Consider the following 21,521-nt stretch of genomic DNA (forward strand, 5'->3'; position numbering starts at 1 on the left):
CGAGCTAACACTTCACGTGGACTCAGTGCACCTAGCCTGGCACAAATTATGATGACTCCACTGCCACTTTGCAAATGGATTTTGGTGTCATATACAGTACTCATGCATGTGGAATTATATGTTTGCATGTTCACCCCAGGGTCGTGTTGATTTTTCTCCGGGCCCTCCGGTTTTTCTCTCCACATTTAGAAACATGCATTTCGAGTATTTGGCTGCTGTAAATTTCCACATGATAAGCCACTTCGTCGAGCTATCATTTGTGGTGAGGTTGCTTCTGAAAAAGAGCTGTATTGCTCAGTGGTGTCTACGTGTGCGTGTGGCAGTGAGTGGCGTGCATCTGTTCACACGTGCATGCGTGGACACGAGAGGCGGCGGCTGAGTGCGTGCTGGGCGGCCGTGTGCCCCCCCCCCCCAGGGCTCCTGCCGTGGGATGGCTGTGCCGGCTGCGCCTCCTTGAGGATGTCATCCAGGTTGGTTGTTTTGCTCGCTCTGTCGATCAAATGAAAACATGGCTCAGTCAAGTGCACAGCAGTGCCGATTGCCTAAAGACTGTCCACTGCTGACCAGCAGCATGCTGCTCATGCAGATTGTGTGTGTGACCGACATGTGTATTGGCGACGTCAACGTGTGAGTGATGTGAATGTGTGCATGTGTTTATATGGGAGTGTGAATGATGTGCGTGTGTACGCGTGTGAATGTGTGCACGCATGTGAGTGTGATGTAAGTGTGTGTGTGCATGCATGTGAGTTTGAGAGATGAACGGGTACTGGACCTCCCCTAGGTTGACTCAGCCTCAATTGAGTACCTAGTGCAGTGTGTAAACATTGCCACAGACAAAGGCGGCCAGGCGTGGTGCTGGCCACCCACCTGGTCTTGTGCCAGACCGGTCTTTATAGGTGCTCGCTAACAGCACTTGGCCCGACATTTTGTTAAGGCTACATGGGGGTCTTTGTCTGTTGATGAGTGCGTGTGTGCACGCATGTGAGAGTGTGAGCGATGAGTGTGTGCGCACGCGTGTCGGCGAAGTAAACGTGCGGATGCTGCATGTGACGTGCAGGAGCTCGAGCCGCGTGAGCAGTGCCGCACTGCGCAAGGCCTCGCCGCTGCCGGCCATGGCTGTCTTCTGCGTGTCGGACGTGCGGTGGAGCGGCCCTGGGGGAGGCGGCCCTGCGATATGCGGCCTCGCTTCGGCGTGGGGCAGCCCCGGGACGATGCTCACCCTGGCACTGCCAAGCCAGGCTGGGGTCTATCAGGTGAGCGGCTTTTGTGGGTAGATGCCCCTGTGAGTGGCCAGTGGTGATGGCTTGCGGTTGAACAGGCTATAAACTCCGCCTTGGGTTTTCCAGTATCAGGTGATGTGTGCCATGTAGATGGATAGGTTAGTGACTGGAATGTGATGGCGGTGGCTTCATGAGCACTTGCTTCATCCACCAAACGAGAGCATATTCAGCCTGTGCAGCTTCCCAGGAGACTGGCTTGGTGGAAGCCCAGCACTGGTGCATTTTGATCGCATGTTGCTCACACTTTCCAGTTGCTACCGCAACTGAGACTGGAAACCCAAGACGAACTCTATTCCCTTCTCAGCATGAAGCCCTGAGCCGCGATTGGTTTTGATGGGTATATCGAAACCAATAGAATTTGAAACGCAAATACATTTCCATTAACCCTTCATCTGTCAGGACAGAAACAGGACAATGTAGACCAGGCCTCGTAGCATGCACATGATGTCTGTATTAGCCGCAAAACCTGTAGAATCTGTAATGTTTGAAAAACATGTAATACTTTTAGGATCTGTAATGTTCAGAACATCTGCATTGACATAATCTGTAATGAATGTGTAATATGAGGATGCACCCGGGGGTAACTGGGCGATGGTGATAGGCTCTACCGGCCTCAGCCCACAGCCAATGGGACGTTGAGCCAAGGGTGTAGCCCCGGGGCTGTATAGCAACATCTAGAAGGTTTCAGGGGAGAGGCTTATGATTGGCTGCGTGGCATCACGTGAGCCAGGTGATATAAGGGGCGGAGAGAGACAGTTTGTGGTCAGTGTGAAGAGCTTGGAGGAGAGACCACGTCTGGTGCCTCTGGCACACCAGCGGCCACGTGGCAGGCCGGAGGCTGTCTCCCGAACGCCGTTAGCCAGCGGTGTGAGGGAGCGAGGAAAGCGAGCGACGCCACGCACGAGAGGGAGTCACGGGAGTAACGGGAAAAAGGAACCCAGCGGTGTGAGAGAGAGAGAGAGAGCTGTGAACAAGGAAGAACGAATGAAGACAAGACAAGAAAATATGATATCGTCTGGAGTGGGTTTATTACAAATGTAATGTATGTAACTCCTGGAACGACTGATGTCTCTAACAGCTGTAATGCCCGGCAACATCAATGGCAATTGTCTTTGATGCCTGTCATGGCTTTAACAACCGAAATGCGTGTCACTTTAATGACTGTTACACTAACATCTGCAATGCACGTTACGCTTCAGACGTTCATGATGCCTGTAATGCCAGTTCTGTTTTTTTTTTAGCTCTGATTTTTATTTGGTTTATTTTGGTCTGATTTGTATTCATGTAATTGTTGTACAAGTTTTCATGTTATTGCTTGCAAATGAGAATCATCCTGGTCTGTTAATCTCTCACCGGTTAAACAAAATAAACTTGAAACTCAGCAAACTAAACTAACATACTATTGTTTATTTACCAGCTAAAGCCCACTGAGCTCTACAGTTCTTTTTAAATCCTTTATATTAAGTTCACTTGCTTGCTTGCTTGCGCGCTTACGACCGTGCAAATCTTTCAGTCGTTTTTTAACCCACTTCCCGTGATCCAATCGAGCTGACATTTTGCACACAGACTCGTTGTGAGTGACAATTTATTTTCGTGAAAAAAAATTCGAAAATTTTACACTTTTTAGGAAAAAATAAATGATATTTAATTACCAATTGCTTAATGGTGGCAGGCAATCATCTGACCCATAGGTGGCAGTCATCTCAAGCCAGAGGACGAGAGGACTCTAGCCGCCACGCATATAAAGGATTTATAGTGAAAAACTTTGTTTTTACGGGTTAATTTTTTCAGAGGTGACCAAGCTCGACAACATTTCTAGCAGCCAAATACTCTCAATAAATGTAGATTATAAATGTGGGGGGAAAAACCGGAGGACCTGGAGAAAAATCCACGCAACCATGGGGAGAACATGCAAACTCCAAATATACAGGTATCGTCAAGGTTGGGGTCGAACCCGCAACCTCCTGTATACCAGGCAAGGTAGTTAACGTCTCACCACCTTGGCGTTCCAACAGGCGTTGGTGCGAGGCGTGCACACCGCTCCGCCACGCCTGCTGCCGGAGCCGCCGGGCACCAAGGCCGGCCCAGGCGAGCAGAAGGCCGAAGCGCCGGCCGCGCCCGTGGCGCCTCCGCGGCAGCCGGGCCCGGCCGCGCTGACGAAGCTGCGCCACCTTGGGGCCCTCGTGGTTGCCGAGCTGCGGCACTACTACCACGGCTTCCGCCTGCTCGGCATCGACACGCGCGTCGCCGCACGCATGGTCTGGCAGATCCTGCACGGCAGCCAGCTCAACCGCAGGGAGCGCCGGCAGGTGGGACCTCCGCCAGCGCCTCCCTCCCTCGCACGCACGCTGCCGCGTGATGGGTGCAAGCGCCCAGCCGAGTGCCGCGGCGTTCCTGAATTTCCAATAGCGTCTTGGGTGTGCGCACAATTGGATGCATGTACCAATCTATTTTAGTTCATGGCTGGTCAAGACAAGCCCCGTGTTCTCACTATGTTCTGCCTGGCAGCTGCTGCGGACGTGTGCAGACCTCTTCCGCTTGCTGCCCTTCCTCGTGTTCATCATCGTGCCCTTCATGGAGTTCCTGCTACCCGTCTTCCTCAAGCTCTTCCCCAACATGCTGCCCTCCACGTTCGAGACCTTCTCCAAGAAGGTGGCACCCACACCCAGCTCCCCCCACTCACAGCTTTGACCCCCTCTCCCCCTGCTGCTGCTGTGGCCGCTGATCTGATAGCGTCCGCGCAGTAGGCCCTGTTAGGCCCCCTGAGATGACATTTAGCAAAACCACTTTATTTGGAGAGCCTGCTCACTAGACAGACATCGATGCCAGAACCTTCACCACTCACTTGTTTTTCTCAGATTTGTCGAACTTTCATGCTGTGGGAATCATGCTCGCATGAGATTAAGACATTTCTATTCGCAGATCTTATAACCAACAGCGTGATGTGGGCCTATGTCCTGCCCAAGATGCCACTAAACTCTTCTGTCCCTTCAGTAGCCTCAGTATGCCAAATAACTTTTTAAAACCAAATGCATCTTAGTGATTTTTCTGTTCAGTGATTCGTCAGGCAGGTGAACGTGGATGTTTACCCCGCTGTCTTTGCCGTGCCGGCTTGGCGAGCTTTCTACGTGGCAGCCATCTGGCCTCTGCCAGCCACTTTTACTTTTATCAGTTGAGAAATGATTAACATGTATTTTCATTGCGTCACATTCTTACACATCACAACATTGTTGTCTCTGTTTTTGTTGATTATGGTGGCATTGACCCTGACACTACTGGGTTAATGTTGGAGATGCTATCTGTTTTCTGAATCTCTTTTAATGATAACCATAATTGCAAACACTTCGGCAGGTTCCAATGAAAGTGAGAGGAGATTATCAGCGGCCCGATACCTCAGAGGCTCAGAACGCTGGGCTGGCACTACTAAGAATCTGGATATAAATCTGATCAACCGTGTGGGCTCTCAGGTGTCGGGAGTTGATTGACTCAGCTTTGTCACCAGTGACTTGGTACATTTGTGTGTTTTGTGTGTGCTTTGTGTGGCTTGGCGTGTAATGTGTGTCGTTGTTCCGTGCAGGAGGAGCGTCTGCAGCAGCAGCTGCGGGTGAAGCTGGAGATGGCGCGGTTCCTGCAGGACACAGTCGGGGAGATCGCCCTGCGCAACAAGGCCACCTCCTCCACCCAAGAGTTCTCCTCGTTCTTCCAGCGGGTAGGGAGTGAGAGAGTGAGCGTGTCCGTGAGAGTGCGAGGTTTTGACGCTATGGGCTCACGTGACACACGAGAACCCGTGGTAGAACGCTCCCTGTTGAAGTGAAACCCTTCAAGTGCCGAATCTTATTTTGTTAAGCCAGATGAGAACTCCAGAGACAAAAATATTCTCACTTGCAAGAGTGACTTGGAAGTTTACTCGCCAATTTGAACCCAGGTCGCCAGCTCCAAGGGCACCCATGTTATCCATTACACCACAAAGACTAATACATTCGTTAATTAATTAGCCCCCTCCTCTCACCTCATCTCACATCACCTCTGACCGCTCTGCTTCAGTAACCACTGCCTTCCAATCCCCCACACGTCCTGCTCATTGGGAGGGTCCATTTTTTTTAGTTGCTCGTGTTGTCTGAAACTAACATCTGGTTGTCCACACGGCTTCCTTCTCTCCCTGTTTCAGCCTCAACTCAAGGTCCAGTAAAAATTTTACTTAACTTTCGTGACTGAAGGAATTCATATTCTTGGTTCTTTCGGTAAAGTTACGTAGATAGAAAATAAAATAAAAATTACAATTAAAAAAATAAAAGCAAAAAAACCCACAACGTTTCGATCGCAACACAAGTGGTCTTCATCAGGCGGAGAGAAAAGAGGGGGCAAGCCTCCAAATGCAACTGCTTAAAAGGGCATCCAAGCGAGTGGGTGGGGGACGAGAGTTGCGAGGCAGCAGCAAGGAAAGCTGTGCTGCGTAACCAGCATGGGCGGGGCAACCAGTGCTGATGTCGGAGTAAAGCGCGAGAAGAAGGAGTAAAGCACGAGAAGTAGGAGTAAAGCGTGAGATAGAGGTGGAGCTGGAGGCGAGGACGACGATATCTTACCTCTTTTTTAATTGAGATAACTCAAAACGCACCTCCTTACTGATGTTGCCGACGGTACCTTCGCGCTTTTGAGGGTTGCAGCGATTTCAGATCTTGTCACGTCTGCAGCGATGTGTCCCAAACCCTTAAGAGCTACATCGACCTGGGCAATAATGTCATCCACTGGTATGTGTTTGGGAGTGACTGCGAAGTTCAAGCCTTTAGCCAAAACCGACTTTAGACCGTCGGAAATTGGGATATTACTCCGATTCATAACAACCTTGTCAACTTTTGATTGAAAGCTTTCGTGATTGCAGGGATTCATATTCTTGCTTCTTTCAGTAAAGTCACGTAGAAGGGAAACAATACAATAATTAAAATATAAAACCTTGTCAACGCCTAACTTTTAACGTGTGTATCTGATTTCTTCTTGGAAAGGAGGTTGAACTTAACGATTGCGCTTGGTGTCTGGATCGATCGTTCGGGGCTAGAGTATGGTTGACATTGTGTGTATGTGTATGTATGTGTCTGTGGCAGCTGTTGTATGTGTGCTGGCACTGCATGTATGCATGTTTGTGCCTGTGGAGTGGTAGTCTAGCGGTTTGCTCACTGCACTATGTACTCGGCCACTCGAGTTTGATTCCCCCTGGCAGTCAACACCACTATTATCTGAACCATTTCTGGGCTTCCCCTAGATCGACTCAGCCTCAAATTAATGCTTGGTGTGATGTGTAAACATCAGCACCAGGAAGACAAAGGGGCCGGGGGGGTGTGGTGCTGGCCACCCGCCCGTTCGTGCACCGTACCGGCCTTCATGTATTCTCGCTAACAGCCTGTTTGAGGCTATACGGACGGAATCGTTTGTCTTTATGGCAGATGCATGTGTGTTAATGGGTTTGTGTGTGTGCGTACTGGCCTGTTCTCGTGCTGCCAGGTGCGCAGCTCGGGTGCGCGCCCCAGCAACGCGGAGTTGGTTCACTTCTCACAGCTCTTTGAGGACGAGCTGACGCTGGACAGCCTGACGCGGCCCCAGCTCTCTGCGCTCTGCCGCCTCCTCGAGCTCAGGCCGATGGGCACCAACAACTTCCTGCGCTTCGAGCTGCGAATGAAGCTGCGCGCGGTCAAGGCTGACGACAGGGTACAGCAGCTACAGCAGCAGCAGCTCCGTTGGTGGTGGTGGTTGTTGTTTTTCCTACGGTACTGGCCACTACCATGCAGAAAGGCTGAGGCTGTTTTGAACAGGATCCTGCTAGGAGAGTTCCTGGATGTATGTTGAACTTCTTTCTCACCGTACGTAGCCAACTGATAATCGGAGGTGCGGGGGAAGGACAACTAACCAAACACAAAAAGCAGCTCGAAAGAAATGAGTTTTCAATCTAGATGATTTAAAAGTGCATAGCTCCAGTGGCTTCATAATATCGGAAGGAAAAGCGTTCCAGACGGCCGCAGAAGTGCATCTGAAAGCGTGCAATGCAGTGACCGTCTTGCAACAACGTGTTGATACATATGTTGGCCCCCTCCGTGTGACGTTGCTCGTGTTCTCTGCAGCGTAGTTGCGTGGAGGGTGTCATAGAGCTCCTTTTTCCGAAGCCCTAGATGTCGCATGTGAGGTGGTGCGATTTATTGGGTGCGATCCCATCCTATCAAGGACTCGCGATTGTATCGCTACCAATTGCACCATGCAGTTCCTCACGATGCGGATGCACACTTTGCACCTTGTTGAGCCCGGGCTTAAGTTTTGCAATGAGGTGTATTCCTCGTAAAACATTCATCTAATCAGTGAGCGAGTTAGACTCACGACCACATACTATGTATATGTGTGTGTAGGTGTCTGAGAGTGTAGGTGACCCTTCACGTGGCCTTAAAGTGTACATAGCCTGGCACAATCACCATGGTCACGTTACCGCCACTTACGGGCGAATAGTGGTTGTTGCGTGTGGGTGGGCGTGGTACTGGCCACCCACCCCCTCGTGTGCTGTGCCGGCCTTCATAGGTGCTCACTAACAGCCCTTGTCCAAGCAGTCTGTTAAGGCTATATAGGGGATATTTGTCTCTTGTCTTTGTATATGTCAACATCACCACCACAATCACCACCATCACTACCACCACCATCACTACCACCACCATCACTGCGATGGTAGTGTTGGTGGTTGTTGGTGTGTGTAGATGGGATGGTAGTATTGGTGTTTTTTGTTATAGTTGTTGGTGTGTGGGGATGTGGTGGTGGTATTATTGTTGGTTGTTGGTGTGTGTAGATGTTTTGGCGGTTGTTGGTAGTTGTTGGTACGTGTAGATGTGGTTGTACTGTTGGCGGTTGTTGGTGGCGATTGCTGAGTGTAGATGATCGCGCAGGAGGGAGTGGAGACCATGACTGTGGCCGAGCTCCAGGCCGCGTGCCGCACGCGCGGCATGAGGGCCCTGGGCGTCACCGAGCAGAGACTACGGGAACAGCTCAAGCAGGTGCCTCCGTCAACGCCTCCTTCACCATCAACAGTAGTGTCGATATAATCATTGTTATCATCGCTATCATCAATACCCTGTGATCAACGTTTTCTGTAAGTGGCTGGCACTAGGACTTTCAACGTGGACATCTGTGAGAAAGAGCTTTATAGCTCATGGGATTTCTCTCTCAGTTAGTAAACTCCAGGATATTGTATGTCAGGAATGACATCCTTCCCTTGGCTCGCTCCGCTGCTGGCCTACCACTACACTCTCTGATAGCTTCCCACCATACACTCTGCTAGCCTCTCCACTGCTAGCCTATTACTATACATTCTCGTAGCTTCCCACCGTACACTCTGCTAGCCTCTCCACTGCTAGCCTACCTATTACTATACACTCGGGTAGCTTCTCCACTGCTAGCTTCTCACGATATCTTCTGCTAGCTTCTCCACTGCTAGCCTTCCGCTATATAGTCTGCTAGCTTCTCTACTGCTAGCCTTCCGCCAGAACCGGCCCTAGACCTTTGGGGGCCCTAAGCAAAATTTGGTTGGAGGCCCCTTTGATGTATGATTTTTTTTCACCCACTAGCTAGCAGTGACTCTAGGGGGCCCTCTGCTGGCCACGGGGCCCTTTGCAATTGCAAGGGTCGCTTAGTGGCTGGGCCGGCTCTGCCTTCCGCTATATACTCTGCTAGCTTCTCTACTGCTAGCCTTCCGCTATATACTATGCTAGCTTCTCCACTGCTAGCCTTCCGCTATATACTCTGCTAGCTTCTCTACTGCTAGCCTTCCGCTATATACTCTGCTAGCTTCTCTACTGCTAGCCTTCCGCTATACTCTTTGCTAGCTTCTCTACTGCTAGCCTTCCGCTATACTCTCTGGTAGCTTCTCTACTGCTAGCCTTCTCACACTTAGGATCCCGCTAGCTTCTCTACTGCTAGCCTTTCTACCCTCGCCTTTCCAACCTCGCCCTTGCCTCCAGTCGAGGGTATTAGCCATCACCGCTGGAGAGGGCGAGGTGTGGAGAGCGGGGCCTTGGACTTCTCTTGTCTTTCCTCTTGTCTTCACTCCGACCAACTCCCCTACCTCTTTCCCATGCTCCCGTTTATATCCCCCTCCTTATTAACTCCTCATTAATTAAGCCGACGACCTCCCATCGCCTCAAGCCCGTGGCTTCCACCGCTATCGCCTCAACTCCCGTCAACCTGGCGCCTGTTCCGTGCCTGCATTTGCAGCCAGCCAATCACTGCTATGCATCTTAATTGGCCGTCTCCTTTCCGTTGCTCTCTCTCGCCACACATGTTCGCCCCATGCGACCTCACTGTTTGTACCTCGCACATGCGTGCACACCGGTTGCAAACCCCCGTGCGCGTTACTGCACTACATAAATATTCTGATTCGGATAGAGTGTGAGGTGCCCACACCCAAAAATCTGGAAAAAAAACCCGCAACGAGTGGTTACGCGGCCCAGTGGCACCGCGCGGGGTCGCCGCTTGTTGCAGAGGTTCATGGTTCCAATCTAGCGGCCTCCCTGATTAATACTGCTGCTGCGGGTGTATTCACTATGATATATTTACATGCCATCTGCTTCACAGTGGACGTTAAAGATCCCGTGATATCATTCGCAAGAGTAGGCTGTTGTGGGCCGGCGTCGGGGTGCAAATTTACCATCTTCGAAAATTACACCGCAAATTACTCAATTGGGATTATACACACAGCAATCATCACCCCCTACTGAAGACGAATGCCCCAGGGTCACTCCTGCAAATTAGACTCCTATCCTGGTCTCTTGAGTTCTTAGAGTTGGTTAAACAAAATAAACTTGAAACTCCTCCAGGGCTGCATTACATCACACAACAGCCCTGTCACATGACCCAATGCTACCATCTTCAATATCCCGAGATATCTGGACCTTTGCCCAGTAATGTGCGTGGGGCTCCTGTGGTGATGGTGGTGGTATTTCCCACGAGCGTACAGGTGGCTGCTGTCCGCAGCTTTGCATGGCCTGGCTGGCTGAATAAATGTTCCCTCTCACTATCTCGAAGGGTCGAAAACATGTAAGGATAACTTTGTGGGAAGTCAAAAGTGGCCATTATGTCCGAATATTGATTGTGAAGTTAATAAAAATTAATGACAGTGATGCTACTGATGAGAATGATGGTGACGACGCTGTAATGATGGGGATGATAGAGTGGTGTTAATTATGGTGATGGTGCTGCGGGTTGATATTTATAATGATAAAATGTTAAATAAGTTCGTTATAATGTTGTTGGCAGCATGCTGATGTTATTGTCAATGATGCTGGTGGTGCTGTGATGCTATTGATAGCGATGATGGCGATGATGGAGTTGTTTGTGATGCCATGTTACCATAACTGGATGGTCCTAATGACGATGTCGTTGGTGATGGTTTCGCTGCTGTGATGCATCCTGTGTGTAGTGGCTGGAGCTGCACCTCAACGATCAGATCCCATCTTCTCTGCTGCTCTTGTCACGCGCCATGTACCTGCCAGACACGCCAAGTGAGCTGCCCTGGAGCATCGCGCCTGCCCCCACCCCCATCCCTGGCATTGCGGTGAGCGCTGGAATCTTAATGCGATTTGACTCTTTGCCAGGCCTCAGCCTAGCTCTGTTGGTCACCGATATTATTTTTCTAACAGGCTGCATTCAAAAAGTCTGCGGAGAGAGACTGGGAACGGTGTCGGTATGAACGGCTTAGTGACTCAGATAATCACCAAACTGGACTGATTTAGAGTTGGCCGTGCATGGATTAAAGTCCTGAGATTGGTAAACAGGAGGGGGCACAAGAAAAGACAATGGATCAATGCAAGGGATTAGTATCGGATTGAAATGAGGGCTGGGCCATTTTTCATGGTAACTCGAGACAGGAGAGGTATTTGGAGGGATTAATTTTTAGTGAAAAGAGAGGTATGGCCAAAGAGAAAGCTGGGGAATGTGAGGAGATTGGAATTTGAGTTGCAGGGAAGTGTGAGGTTACATCATTAGCAACACTACTATGACTGCTACTACATTGTCGGATTTGATGAGAGATTGGGAGCAGTATGGAGCTGGTCATACCTGGAAAGGGATGACGGTGGTAGAGAGTGAGGGGAAGGGTCGACGTGCTGCATGCCCCGTTGTCGGCTGTGCCACGAGGTAAAGTAAACGAACCGCACCTCCGTTAAGTCTCTCCTCATAAACACAGCACTCGTTAATCCATCATGAGGTGGAATTAGAGTCAGGATTGCTAAGCACATAGCTGGCTTGCCAGATGTTGGCAAGAGCACTCCCATCTATAGAGTGGCGTTATGTTCAATGCATAAATATTGCATCTGAACTCAATGTGAATTGTCGTTTACTTTAACAATTTTATTGATATAGTTCTTTTTCAGAAACGACCTGGCTATCACAAATGATAGCTCAACAAAGTTGCTTATCATGTGGACATTTATTGCAGCAGCAAATACTCTCAACGCATGTTTCTAAATGTGGTGGGAACAACCAGAGGATTCGGAGAAAAATCCATGCTACTGCGGGGAGAACATGCAAACTCCAAATATACAGCAGGTGTCAGGGTTGCGGTTGAACCCTCGACCTCCTGTCTACCAGGCAAAGTTATTAACATATTACCACCCCGGTGCCCCTTAACTAGCATCCCTTCGCAGGGTGATGTCTCGATGATGGTTTGCAACTCCAAAATGTTAAATGTAGATGGCACTTTTGATTGAGTACAAGAATCATGGCACCATGTAATCTCGGGTGAGTGACAGTGGAGATACTCGTCACACTCAGAAGCGCAGCGGGACAGGTGGATGGCGGGCGAGAGACCAATACCAGCTCACTCAGTGGGTGCCTCCAGTCGTAGAGGCACAAAGCGCCAGCAGCCACAATGACGATGAACATCAGCAGGTGGTAACCAGTACTAGCAAGCAGCAAGCAGAGCTGCTGGCGACGCGGCTGTCTCAGCTCTGCAGAGGTCGTGTTCATTCCGACTCATCTCATGTGCAGCGAGCGGCAGGAGCAGTCCTAGCGGTACTGCGGAATCTGTGTTCACCAAGGCGTAACTCTTCCACCCTCCATCCTTACAGGGTTGCAAGTAAATGACTTGACTCGAGGGTTAATCCCTTGGAATTAAAAGCTTTTGTATTGCTTTTTCTGTTTTCCAAGTAAAGTGCCGTTCTGGTCATTTAATCTTACAAGAGGTGATTTAACACGTAGGCTTTCGCGACCAATATTCATAATATAGGTTTTTGGGTCAATCCATTGAAATTTAGAGAAACAGAAATAACTTCAATCGCTCTGACAGCTACAGGCTTAGTGCGGCCTGGAAGCGTATTATCAAATAAATACAATTACAATTCCTTATAAGGGAAACAAATACCAATGAATAACAATTGAATGATTACCAATCTATATAATGACAATACCCCCCCCCTCCTTGCCTCGAATCACTGCACCAGATTGAATTGAAGTAAATGATGACGTCACCCTGAGGCTGCTCTATTTAAGACCGGAAGCAACAGGAGAGCTTCACCATTCTTGCCCGATGAAGCTGATTGTAATTATCAGCGAAACGTCGTTCCCAAATTTAAATTGCTGTTGATACTCTCTTCAGCACACCGGTGGGCTAAAGAAGTGAATTATTTTGTCCTTTGAAAACGTGACACATTTTTTACTGTTTGGCCGTGTCGGGGGGTGGAGGGTTACGACACATTTATAAATAACGCGATCTGACCCAAAAACCTTTATTATGAAGAGGTGATTTCACCGTAGCTGCTTCCGGAGGCACTGCGTCTCTTGGCTCTTACCTCGCCTGAAGTGCAAGTGTGCCGCTTCTTCTATCTATCTCTCTCTTCCTCGTCTGTAAATTACCAGACTCTTGAGCTGGCTCGCTCGAGCCATTATCCCACGGACTCTAGCGAGATGACATATGCGGGTGACATGCACGGGTGACTTGTACGGGTGACTTGCGTGGGTGACTTGCGGGGGTGACTTGCTTGGGGGAAATGCGCGGGGGAAATGCAGGGGTAGCAGGTGTGCGGGTGATATGCTGCTCTCCCCAATACCGTGTTGGAGTTGATCGCTCACAACCGTGTGTGCGTCCTTAATAAACACAATTTCCCCATTGGACACTATTGGGATGCCATAATTGGCAATCCACGTTCTGTTTTCTCAGCTGTGTCGCTCGCTGAGTGGCGCGAGGAAATATTTAAATAATAAGTTGCACAAATACTTATTTAACTACTTTAAAGTTGACGGATGGGAAAACGGAATAGCGCTGGCTCACCGTGGGGCTTACGGCGTGGTACCTGGCTACTTTTTTAAAATCTTAAACCCCACAGTTTGCAAGCCAAATCCTTCACCAGTGTGCGTCCACACAGAGACAGACAAACAGACGGACAGACAGACAAAAAATGACGTTTATAGGTAAGATGATCTCCTCACAGCCAATATGAATACGCTAACTCTTCATTGTTACTGTTGCCTTGTTGGAAATGCATACAGTGGCAAAGCCACATTCAAGACATGATGCTCAGATTTGGATTATTTCCCCTAAATTGACCTTGAGATTTCTTCTGTTTGGGTTGGTAATAGGCTGCATATTGATTGAGGCTCATGCCTCTGCCCAATTCCAATCAGGTCACATATTCGTGTGTCCTGGTCACGGAAAGTCTTCACCAGTTTTGACTCATCGCCTTAAAGATACCCACTTGACATTAGCCTGTGAATGTTGAAATCATATGTACTGTTGTCACCTTTCGTGACGATGCGTGTTCCCGTGTGTTGCCGTGTGTGTGTGCAGTGAAGCTCCTCTGATCCCAGAATCTGCTGCTCATAATCAGCCCCAATCGATACTCAGAAAGCCCTGTTTCATACAGATGGCTTCTTTTTATTCGTGGATAATGGGAGCCATCTGCATGTGGTGATAAATTTAGCCCATTATTTACGGAGATGAGTCACTCAGATGGAGTCTCCTGGAAGAGCTAAATTCACCCTATAATCTGGAAGTAGCAACTAATCGACTCAATTTGCATTGATCTGCATGGTGTTGCTGTGTGTGTGTCCGTCACTGTTACTGCTTGTGTCTCACTGCATCACTGCTTGTCTGTCACTGTCTGTGACAGACACTCAGTCGTGAGCGGGAGTGTAGCGGTTAGCGCGCTGCGCTATGAACCCGGTGGCCCGAGTGACGATTATCTGAACCGATCCTGGGCCTCCCCTAGGTCGACTCAGCTTACAATCAATACCTGGTGCAATGTCTAAACATCGCCACTAGGGAGACAAAGGCGACCGGGCATGGTGTTGGCCACCCACCCATTCGTGTGTTGTTCCGGCCTTCATAGGTGCCCGCTAACAGTACTTGCCCTAAATTGACCAACAGTCTGTTAAGGCTGTAAGGGGCATCTTTGCCTTTGTGTTCTTCTCCCTGTCGCTATGTGCGATACTACTACTGTATGCCTTTGTGTGACACTGTGCATCACAGTATGTCACTTTGTTTATGTATTTGCGTGCGTCACTTAGATTTAACAACACACAAAGGCGTACATTACAAAAGCTCTCAGCCTTATTCGGACCATCAGCTCAAGATAACTGAATGAGTGTGTCACTGTTGTTGATTTCTCTCCCCTTGTCTCTCTGTCCATGCTACTCATCGCGCTCCATATTCAGGGAGGCCAGGGGGCCATACTGTCAGCCTCCCAGCCCGGGAAGGCCCCGCCGGACCGTCAGGCCGGGCCGGAGGGGTCGCCGAGCCCATGCGCCACACCACCCGACCCGGCCGACCCGGCTGACCCGGTCACCCTACACACAGTGAGGGAACCCCCCCCCCCACCACCACCCGCTCACCTCATCACAGTGAGCAGTGTGCATCAGCAGCGTGTCTGCTCCATGCCTCTCCACTGTACATTTCTGCTTGCATGCCTTTCTGCATTAAGTTACTGCCACAAAAGTGTGTACCACATTTTTCTCTGCTATGCATTTATTGTGCATGGCTCTGCCGCATGTCTCTCTGTTGCACATCTGCTGTGTGGCAGCTGCATTACCCTTACATTTATTGGCACCCACATGCCTATTGTCACTGGATCTGATCCCTGGCACTGGCCACTGCAGAGAAATCTTAATGGGTCTCAAATGGGCATCTCCACTCTGGCTGTAGTGTGTGTGACTCCTCCAGGAGATTATCCTTTTTTTCATCTTCGTGCCACAAACAGAGAAATCTGAACGATCCTCCACAAAATGTTTTTATTTACAGATGTTTCAACATAGTGGGTTCGGCTGAATTTCTAACAGCATGCGTTGCATCTTTTGACAGTTTATTTGGCCGCAAGTTCTGTATACTTTGGCGCATGCCAATAAATTATCGCATGTGCTCACGCTGACCACATATACGCCGCATCGAGGGTCTAATTGTTGGGAGAAAATCTCCCCCCTGAGGACGTTTCTCTTCTGGAGAGCACTTCGCAGGAGCCAGCTCAAGCACCCAGTCAGTGCTCCTGCTTCGACACTACTCTAGGAAGCGCCCTCCGAGCAGCCCCCAACATCAGCTTCAGTGGGATAACATGCAGCACACAAGCATGTGGTTCCCTGTGCGGGGAACCTGCTGTGCGAGGGGGGGAGGGGCGCAGCCGCAAAACGATTCCTCCCCGAGCAGAATCGGAATCAAAATCTTTATTAAGACTGGAGGAATCCGATAAGCTATGAAGCTCTTTTTCACAGATGTCCAGTGGGGGCAGAGAGCTAAGAGCACGCGATCTCCTTTGCGCACCACGGTGTCGGCAGCGTTGACAGGCGAGTCGATGGCGAGCGGTGAGAACGGCTCGGGCAGCTGATGTGCATGACATCCAACGCTCCGTGGAGAAGGAGAGATGACAGTACGGGGGATGTGTGTGTGTATGCTTGCTTGTCTTGTCAGGAGGAGCTACATGATGCCAATCCGCAGGGTAAGGGCAGCCCGTGCTCTGCGCTCCAGACGATGCAACCGGACGCAGAAAAGGGGGATGTGGAGGTGCCACAGCAGGTGGGCCAGACGGAGGGCATCGACACGCCCTGCACAGCACCTCAGCAGGTTTCCATGGTCGTGTGGAGCCGAGGGCCTATCTTGTTGTGGGAGCAAGGAGGGCATCTTCACCCTGCTTTTGGGGGCCGGGTCACAATGGGAGCAGCTGGGGGCAGTGCGAGCTGCGTAGCATCTGCGGGGTTGACCTCTCCAGCCTGCTTGCGCCATCTCCTGGGCGACCTGCAGAACAAAAATGTCTTTGCTTCCTGATGCGATACCGTTGATGTCGGTGAAATGCGAATGGGAGAAATGAACATTGCGAAACACGGGGCTGGGACGAGCTGGCCCAGAGAGGCCCACGCGGTGAAGACGTGCCCTCATGACCCCTGTGACCCCTCCCCGTGTTGAGCCACCCTGTCCCTTTCCTCTCATTATTCAGGCCAAACCCACACACAAGGTGGAGCAGAACGGATCGTAGTCACCTGGCCCGAGTTCAACCCCAGCTTTACTCGGACTCATCACATCAACTGCGACTTCTCTCCATGCAGCGCCCCACACTCACTCCACCCCCAGGTCTACCCCCAGGCCCACTTCCAGCTCCACTCCCAGCTCCACTCCACCCTCTCCATGAACTCAAACATTTCCATTCTGTTTCACTTGCTCAGCCGCACAATCTCCTCCCCTCCCGCTGCCCACCCTCGTTATTGCTATTTATGCTGCCGTGAAGGCACTTGTAGCATCTGAATGTCGACTGTAGAGTACTTAAGAAATTTCCTCAAGCTATGGACTTTTTCCTAAGTCACCCTACTCCAATCAGCATGTGTGTAGATTCATCAGCTGCTGCTGCAGCGTTTCTCTCGTCATTTGTGGAGTTCTAACACGGTCAAGCCGACACCAAGGCTGGGGCCGCTTGTGATTGGGTCCAGAGTTGGAGCAAGTGCAGCTCGGACAGCAGCTAGTGTGGAGTCACAGCAGCTGCTGCTGCTGCTGCAGAGTCACTGCAGCTGCGCTCATGCACGGTTGGGGTGCAGGGACAAAGACGCGAGCGTCTCGTGCCCTGGGCGTGTGCTGGGTCAGCCTGGGTGGGGCAGGTGCTGGTGCCCTCCTTGGGAGCTTGGCTTCCTCCTGTCGACCGAGGCATCGCGCTGATGAGCAGAGCCAGCTCAGCACACGTCACCCGCGTCGAGCGGTCAGTGGAAGGGTGGTCTGGACAATCCTTGCTTGACAACTGGTCAAATTGCCGCTATTTGCTGCAGATTTGCAAATTTTTATTGTGGAAATTGCATTTTTGCTAACAAGAATTCGAGGCTGACCTCCTGCAGAGTTCTTAGAAGGTATAAAAAAAATCTGGGATCTTTCTTTAAATAATACAAAAAAACTCAAGCAAGTCGGGGTGGAAATAGATATGGCAGCTATTTGGAAAATATTTAACAGTTTTATTTAAATGAGAATTTCTTTAAATACTAAAAAAACTTTCTTTTATCAGGTAAGGTGCACTGAGCTGTCTATCTTCAGATGCGACCTGGCCACAAATGATAAGTCAACGAAGTGGTTTATGTGGAAATTTATAGCAGCCAAATACTGTAAATGCGTGTTTCTCAATGTGGAGGGAAAAACCAGAGGACCTGGAGAAAAACACACGCAAACTTCAAATATACAGGCGTCAGGGTCGGTATCAAACCCACAACCTCCTGCATACCAGGCGAGAGAGTTAACATCTCGCCACCATGGCGCCCCATAAAATACATTAGGTAAACGTAGAGAGCACGGCGCTGTACGTAGCCAACCGTGCGAATTGGAGGTGCGGGAAAGGGCGATGGCACGGACGAGAGGAGTCTGGGAGTGCATCCAGGCCAGACTAGGCCTGTGCCACAGGTCTTTCTCCCTCCCACGCGCCGTGCGCTCCGGAACTCCAGTTTGGCCGGTAACCCACCGCCCCGGCTATCGCGTGAACGCGCTTTACTTGCACAGGTCGTCATCAGGACTGGCTCTCCTGGGAATTTCAATTCAAAGTTACCGTCTGGTGGTGGGCACAGCTCTGACGAAGCCACTGCCATCATATCCCACGTGTTAAATAGAAATAACCTGCGTGTTGACACCTGAACCTGCGAAAGCCGAGGGGGAGTGTGCCGGAGGCTTGAGGCACCCCGGGCTGCACCGGTGGCATTTATGATGCTGCTCGCGTTCACACGCGCGCTCTCTATGTATGAATGTTGTGTAGGCTTAATGTAAGAGTGTTTACATGTACATATGTATACTAATATTTACTGCAAAATGTGACGACTAATCAAAGCTTTGAGTATAGATTCGACTATATTTGGGTTTGGATTATGAATATTGGAGCCCATTCAGATTCATGTTGGATTACACTAGTCAATTCCTGGTCAATCCCAATAGTACAACTTGTATCCAGGAGTTTAATTTGACGTTTGCATCGTATTGCTCGATACGCACGACCAAGGCCATGTGAGGTGTGGAAGAACACATCCTAGACAGCGCATGGCAGCATCCACCCCTGGCACGGTGCCCCAAGCTCCCTTGCCCCCACCTTCGACTGTGAGAAGCCGGTGAATACGCACTTGGCCTCCTCCACCCAGCAGAGAATCTGACGGACAGGACTGACCAAAGGGAAATTGTGACTTTCTCAAAATGCAGCACTTTATTGCACCCTCTATGGTACAGGTATCTGAGCCCAGTGTCCTGGAGTAGTCGCTGATTAGACAGAGACGTCTTGTTTTATTGGTCCAGCCTGCAGGTGATCATCCCAGGGTACTATATTATAAGCCAGAGGCGATCGCTGGAGTGAAATGTATTTTTTTTTTTAGCATCGCACCAGGGAGAGTTGAGACTCCTCATTGCGTAACACAGGGTTACCCTGCCCTGCGCTTAGACACTTCACTGCCACCATAACCATATCATAAAGAATATTTTATTCTCGGCAAATCATTGTGTTCCACGAAGAACACATTTGCGATTTTCCTTGCTGCTACAGACAGGAGGACTTGCAGATGAGGTCAGTTTCTATTTTATGCAGTACATGTGTAGTGAGAACACATGTGTAGTGAGTCCAACTGAGTCGCAGACATTGTCTTGGGAGCAACACTTTATTTCACCAACTCAACACAACACAACTTACACTCGGGTGTTGAATCCCCATCTAGCCACGCTTCGGCAGAACTAGACACGGTTCGCTATCTCGGCCCGGACCACAAGTTGGTCCCGGACCGCGTGGCTAGAGGCTTCTTTAGCACGACGTGGATCTTCATCACCAGCAACACGAAGAAACTCGAGCTCCTCACGGGGCCCCGTGATATCGGCCTGGGCTGGGGCTGGCTCCGCCCCTCGCCCCGCCCACCTTCTAGATCTCTCGAACTCTTTCCCGAAGGCTCCTGAGAGCTCTTTTAGACCACGTGACCGCCCAGCGGCCCCCGTCCACCGGTGACCCCCCTCCAATATCATCCGGTCGCGTGTCGGCAGGTCAACCAGCGTATCATGCCCCAACGTAACCCTGGCTGGCTGACACTCCCTCACCGGGAGCCCGCACCGCACACTGTACGTGGTGCTTCCGCGCTGACCAGCGCTCACCCAAGTCCCGCTAGGGCTGGTGGTACTACGCCCAGTAAGCGGGCTACACATAATGCCAACACATTATCCGCCGTGACTTCGTAAGCCCGGCACCACACAGTGACAATCACAGTCACTACACATGTGTTAATAAATATACGTTTCTATTAAAATGTCAGCTTACAGGGATCTCTTAATGGTATAAACTAGTTTTGCATGTGTAACAAAGTGTGTTATTAACATTGATTGGGACATGGGAATGCGGCAAAGTCCCATGGAGGCTCTCCAGGCTGTTGTAAGGTTTTCCGCACAATGTGGCACTGAAATTGGTGCCATGAGCTGTCGATGTTATTTTCTACATCTTAAATCCTTTTTATTATGCTCACCTCTGTTCACTTGTAGTACTGTATTTAATTTCATACTTGTGCACCCAGTAAAACTAAATATCCATTTATTCAAGTACATTGTCTGTTCCCTTGAGTAAAATTGTTTCCTAAGGCTGCATTTTATACGTTTGTATTTTTCACTAATCAATCCTGCTTGTGCTGCTGCTGCTGCATAGGTTTTCATGGTTGCGCTGCAGAGCTTCCCGATGGGTTTTGCTATTGGGATGAAGACTCAGTGAAGAGGTCCTCTGAGGAACTCCTTCCCACAGTAGGGCCAACCACAGGGAATGATCTGGAATTGGCATGAGCTGGCTTCCTGACTGGGGTGCCACGGTGGCGAGATGTTAACTACCTCGCCTGGTATGCAGGAGGTCGCGCGTTCGATCCCGACCATGACGCCTGTGTATTTGGAGTTTGCATGTTCTCCCCGTGGCCGTGTGGATTTTTCTTCGGGTCCTCCGGTGATTCCCTCCACACTTAGAAACATGCGTTTAGAGTATTTGGCTGCTATAAATGTCCACATGATAAGCCACTTGGTTGAGCCATAATTTGTGGCCAGCTTGCTTCTGAAAAAGAGCTAAATAGCTCAGTGGGCATTACCTGGTAAAGTAAAAAATAGGTTTGGAGAGGTCTATCCTTGACACTGAGAACAAATCCATTCCTACTAAAACAAACCCGCTCAAAGATCTTCACTTGTTGCAGTTAATGTGAGAGCCGGCTTAGGATTTTACGTGGACCTTACAGATCAGATGGTGACATTTGAGACTGGATGTTTTCCCCTGCCGTACCAGCCTGTATAAAGTGCTGAAAGCAGGGGGAAGGGGAAATATTGAGAGACAAATCATATTCTTTGGGTCTTTTGGTAAAGTCACATAGATAGGTTCAAATAAAATAAACAAAAAGGTTTAAAATAGGCGAAGCCCAACTTGGGCAACGCCCATTTTAAATCTTTATAAACAGTTGCAGTTAGAGGCTTTACCCCCTTTTCTCTCCGCCTGATGACGACTGCTTGTTTTGCAATCGAAATGTCGTTTTTTGTTTATTTTATTTTTATTAATTTGAGCCTATCTACGTGACTTTACTGAAAGACCCAAGGAATGTGACTTCCTGCAGTCACGAAAGCTTTAAGTAAAGAAGAGACATCGATTGCAATCCATAGTCCAGATAGTGCAGATTCATCACATGGATGTAATAATCACCAATGAAGACGTGAAGGGAGGATTGGTTGATAATGTAGGTGCACCATTGGAACCTCATTTGCCAGTAGCAAAATATGATCATTGGTTTTTTACC

At 49.7% G+C, this 21,521-nt stretch overlaps 1 protein-coding gene across 6 annotated transcripts in view; it reads left to right on the forward strand.

Moving 5' to 3' along the window:
* The window catches only part of LOC144740908 (mitochondrial proton/calcium exchanger protein-like), a 32,162-nt gene extending 11,818 nt beyond the window's left edge, over positions 1–20,344 (forward strand). Inside the window, exons 2-12 of one of the 6 annotated variants that reach the window (XM_078623610.1) lie at positions 416–470; positions 1,058–1,253; positions 3,296–3,589; positions 3,789–3,932; positions 4,858–4,989; positions 6,777–6,980; positions 8,183–8,302; positions 10,723–10,857; positions 14,952–15,137; positions 16,195–16,347; positions 16,718–20,344. In XM_078623610.1, coding sequence (XP_078479736.1) covers positions 416–470; positions 1,058–1,253; positions 3,296–3,589; positions 3,789–3,932; positions 4,858–4,989; positions 6,777–6,980; positions 8,183–8,302; positions 10,723–10,857; positions 14,952–15,137; positions 16,195–16,347; positions 16,718–16,756 — 1,658 coding nt within the window. In that variant the 3' untranslated portion in view covers positions 16,757–20,344. Of the gene's footprint in view, positions 1–415; positions 471–1,057; positions 1,254–3,295; positions 3,590–3,788; positions 3,933–4,857; positions 4,990–6,776; positions 6,981–8,182; positions 8,303–10,722; positions 10,858–14,951; positions 15,138–16,194 lie in introns of all 6 variants that reach the window. The other 5 variants (XM_078623612.1, XM_078623613.1, XM_078623608.1 and 2 more) reach the window with 5 other exon arrangements.
* Positions 20,345–21,521: the final 1,177 nt, after the last annotated feature.

This window comes from Lampetra planeri, unplaced genomic scaffold (assembly GCF_965212315.1).
Source record: "Lampetra planeri unplaced genomic scaffold, kcLamPlan1.2.h2 scaffold_345, whole genome shotgun sequence".
NCBI lineage: Eukaryota > Metazoa > Chordata > Hyperoartia > Petromyzontiformes > Petromyzontidae > Lampetra > Lampetra planeri.